The sequence below is a fragment of the Capsicum annuum genome, chromosome 1 (genome assembly GCF_002878395.1).
Source record: "Capsicum annuum cultivar UCD-10X-F1 chromosome 1, UCD10Xv1.1, whole genome shotgun sequence".
NCBI classification, from domain to species: Eukaryota; Viridiplantae; Streptophyta; class Magnoliopsida; order Solanales; family Solanaceae; genus Capsicum; species Capsicum annuum.
In genome coordinates, this window is record NC_061111.1 from 212,539,628 (window position 1) to 212,544,197 (window position 4,570).

The 4,570-nt window shown below is 31.3% G+C and overlaps 1 protein-coding gene across 1 annotated transcript; it reads left to right on the forward strand.

The window, feature by feature from the left end:
* The first annotated feature begins 321 nt into the window (after positions 1–321).
* On the forward strand, positions 322–1,272 carry LOC107857296 (fasciclin-like arabinogalactan protein 14). The gene has a single exon (XM_016702215.2). It carries the CDS (start codon positions 322–324, stop codon positions 1,270–1,272), a length of 951 nt encoding a protein of 316 aa, XP_016557701.1.
* Positions 1,273–4,570: the final 3,298 nt, after the last annotated feature.

Below are 4,570 nucleotides of genomic sequence, written 5' to 3' on the forward strand. Positions count from 1 at the left end.
TTAATCTAATCTAATCATCAGATCATTACAAGGTTAATGTTGTGTAAGTATGACAAATGTCACAAAAGAATTAATAATCTCTTCCGCCATATTCTCCTATCCACTAAATAAAATCAAATTCCCTGTAAGATAGGCACAAATAAATTCTCTCACATACACTAAGTCCTTCAAATTTCATTATAAAAATTCACGTTTCATGCTCCACCACCATAACATCAACACAGGTAATAAATAAGAGACTAAAGATTCGAGCTATATAATTTCTCAAATTCTCGCACAAGGTACTTATTTGATTGAATAGGTACACTATTTCATAGCCGAATGGATAAGTATAACACTTCACTAGCAACATTTTTCTTCGTCCTCATATTATCCCAAGCTAAGGCTTTCAACATTACCACTTTGCTTGGCCATTACTCATCTTTTAGCGATTTCAATAATTACCTAACTCAAACAGGAGTTGCTGCCGCCATCAATTCGCGGCAGACCATCACTGTCTTAGTAGTCGAAAACAACAACTTGTCGCCCCTCGCAGGGAAGTCACAAGATGTGCTGGCCAACATCATGCGCGTGCACGTCTTGCTCGACTATTTTGACATCCAGAAACTGCAAGAATTACCTAACAAGACCGTGAAGGTTCCAACTCTGTTTCAGACTACTGGTCATGCAAATAACGATCAAGGGTTCTTGAACATGACAGACTTAGGGAGTGGAAGTATTTCCTTAGGCTCAGCTGCAAAAGGTGAAACACTTGGATCGAATCTAGTCAAATCTATTGCATCTCAACCTTTTAATATATCAATCCTGCAAATTAGCAATGTTATTATTCCATTGGGAATTGACTCATCAACTTTTTCACCTCCGTCGTCACCACTTCCACGTGCACCTGCACCTAGCCCGAGAAAGCATCATTCCCCTGCACCATCTCCTGCACCAATTACCGGGGGACCAACGTCCTCATTAGCTCCTTCCCCCAATAGACCGTCTGCAGCCCCTGCCCCTGGTGCAGGCAATGTGCCTGCGCCAGAACCAGCGGCTGCAAAGACCCCTGCAGAGGCTTCCCCTGCACCGACTCCACATGGTTCACCACCTAAGCCGGATGCACCAACCGCAGATACTCCTACTGGCGATGCACCAACCGCAGATACTCCTGCTGACGCACCACCACCAGCACCAACAGGGGATCATGATTCTTCCAGTGCCAATTCTGCTTTAGGTGTTAGCTTAGTTGTCGTAGTAATGTTGAATCTCTTCCTTGTTTTAGTGATTTGATTAACGTAGATTGATGACTTAGTACCTAGGCATCTTTCCAATCATAAATCCAGTTATTGATTAATCATCAATAACTTACTTTGGAAGCCAACAACCTCCGTTGAAGAAGGGTTGCAACAAGAGGCAGAGTCAAGATTTTTAGTTTGAATTCTGAATCGCAATCCTTTGTATTTACTGGGTTTTGGAATAAAAGAACTTTTTTATACAAATATTTTGAAGCAAACTGCTAGTTATGCCGAAGTATTTATGAATATATATATTTAGTGAATTTCTTATTGAATTCAAGTGAATCAGCATATTAGATGGTAGCACGCTTTTCGATTTTGATATGTGAATCGTCTTGTACCATATGTACTGAGATTGTTCAGGAGACATGATCTAATCTAAGTGAAAATAAAATAAAAAAAGATTTTGATGTCAAAATCTTGTGCCCTCGTTTTTTCAATTTTTCCGCTACTGGGTGTTGATATATATTATTCATGTGAATTTCTAAATTGTAAATTAATATCTTATTAGTTTTTTAAATAAATTAGTATTGGTATCTGCGTGATACGGGAACTGTATTTAAAAAAGATCATAACAAAAAATACAGATAAAAAATAGTTTAGATCTACAAATTTACGAAACTAATATGAAGGAAAGTAAAAAATTTTGATTAAAAAAAGCTATCAATCGATGTCCCAGTCATATTTCTTACAATTTTCCTTATCATAATATATTTATAAACCTCATTATCTAGTGATATTATTTTACCGAAAGTTCACAATCCAACGATGAAGAAATTTATTACTCAATAGCTTACTTTAATTTAAAATTCTTATTGTTGTACACAATAGTTAATTGTACAATAACAAAATATTTTTATATTTAAATAGAGAAATTATCAAGCTTATTAAATTATTTTTTCTCAAGAAAAAAAATATTGTGTGAAATTATTTTTAACAAATGGTTTTCTTGTTCCGCGAATACGTTGTGATGCAAAATTTAATCTCCTAATGCGTTTCTTCTTTTACTGGACTTATATTTGAATCAGTAATGACATTTCATCAACATGTTTGGTCTCACATTCTATTGAGATCTGATGTTCAAAGAATTAAAGAGAGAATCAAGAAAGTCAATCATATTTATATCATAATTATGCAAGACCCTGAAATAATATATAATCAAGGAGCTATATTATCAACAATACAAATTTTTATTTGTATTAATAAATAATCAAACTAACAAACTTATTTTTCTCAAGAAAGAAACACTATAGATAATTCAAATAATTGCCGACAAATGATTTCATTATTTCAAGCTTATGCTATGCTATGAATACATTGTTGAACCTCGTCATACTTGAAACTAGGGACTTTGAGCTAAAGGTGACAAAAGAGTTTTAAAATAAAGTGTAGGTGACTCAAGTTTTAATAATTGAGTGTAGGTGACAGTTACTTTATTAAGGATTAAGAAAGTAAGAAAAGTTTGAAAATAACCCACAAGTTTTTTAATTTACACTTTGATCAAATGTAAAACCTAATATAACTAGAAACGGAGGAAAAAAAGTCACGTTTCTCTCTCTTCTCATTTATTGGAGTTTTCTCTCTCTTCGTGATTTTTGTTGTTCATTGTTGTTGTTGCTTTATTTATCATTTTCTTCTTCATTATTATTATCTTGTTCTTCATTATCATCTTTTCTTGTTCATCATTATCATCATCTTCTTGTTGTTGAACATTGTTGTTGTTACCGCTACTGTTGCTACTTGATCAAATTTTTTTAGGTCAAATTTTATTCGTATATCACTTGGGTATTACTTATAGGTGATTTTAGTAAGTAAAATTATAATTTTTAGTTGAATTTCTCATCTGGGTGTATCTGCGTTGTTTTTTCAACAATGGATAAAATATGTAACGTGAATCCAACAGATTAGTAATCTGTCGGAACATATATGACTAATCTGTTGCAATATAATGACTAATCTGTTGCAACAGATGAGTAGCCTGTTGCAATATATATGACTAATCTGTTGCAACAGATTACTCATCTGTTGGATTCGTATTATAGTGTTGTAACATGAATCTAATATATGGGTCATCTGTTGCAACAGATTAGTCATATGTTGCAATAAATAACTCATATATTGAATTCATGTTGCAGGTTCTATCCATTGTAGCAGTAGCAGATATACCAATAAGAAATTCAACAAAAATCATAATTATACATACAAAATCACCTATGAAGTAGAATAAAATTTGACCTAAAATAATTCTAAAAATTTCAACAGGGGCACAACAAATAAGTGAAACACATAAAATTTTTATGAAACAGGTAAAGAAGACAAAAATAGTATATCGTACATCAAATGCAAAAGGATCAAGGGGACAAACATTTGAGTTCTCCTAAAAACGTTTAAGTTCTTAAATATTTTAATTGCTTTCTAATAGATGACCCATCTGCTATAACATATTTTCTATTTATTTGATAATTTTCAATAGATGAATCATCTGTTGCAACATGCTAGTCATCTGTTGATTCAAATTAAGCAATTATTAGTAATAACTAAATTGATTTAGCTAAAATTAAAGACAAGTCTTTAAGATAATGGGACAAAACATTTGAGTTCTCGTAAAAATGTTTGAGTTCCCTAGTATTTTAATTATTTTCCAACAGATGACCTATTTGTTGCAAAACATTTGAATTCTCCAAAAAAATATTTGAGCTTTAGTATTTTAAATTGCTTTTCAACACATATTTTGTTTATTTAATAATTTTCAACAGATGAGTGATATGTTGCAACAACTTAGTCATATATTGCAATAGATGTCTATATTTATTTGATAATTTTTAGTTGTTGCAACAAGTGAGTCTGTTTGGTCATTTTTCAATAGATGTTTTTATCTGTTTGGTCATTTCCAATAGATTACTTATCTGTTGTAACATGTTAGTTATCTATTGATTCAAATTAAGTCATTATTAATAATAACTAAATTGATTACTAAAATAAAATATGAATTAATAAGTTCAATTATAGTTTTAATTAATCTCATGGTAATTACTCGATCAGCTAAGTATGTTCATCCTGAGTAGAGTGATCAATTGATCAATTTTATTTGAAATGATTCAAACTAAGTCATCATTAGAAATAACTATATTGATTTACCTAAAATTAAAGATGAATTAGTAAGTTCAATTATGATTTAAATTAATCTAATAGTAATTACATGATCAATTAAGTATTTTGTATTGAGTAGAATGATTAATTGACCAATTTTATTTGAAATGATTCAAATTAAACTATTATTAAATATTGATTTA

What these genes read in the sequence shown, in the direction of transcription:
- LOC107857296 (XM_016702215.2), top strand. Translation starts at nt 322, where the DNA reads ATGGATAAGTATAACACTTCACTAGCAACATTTTTCTTCGTCCTCATA.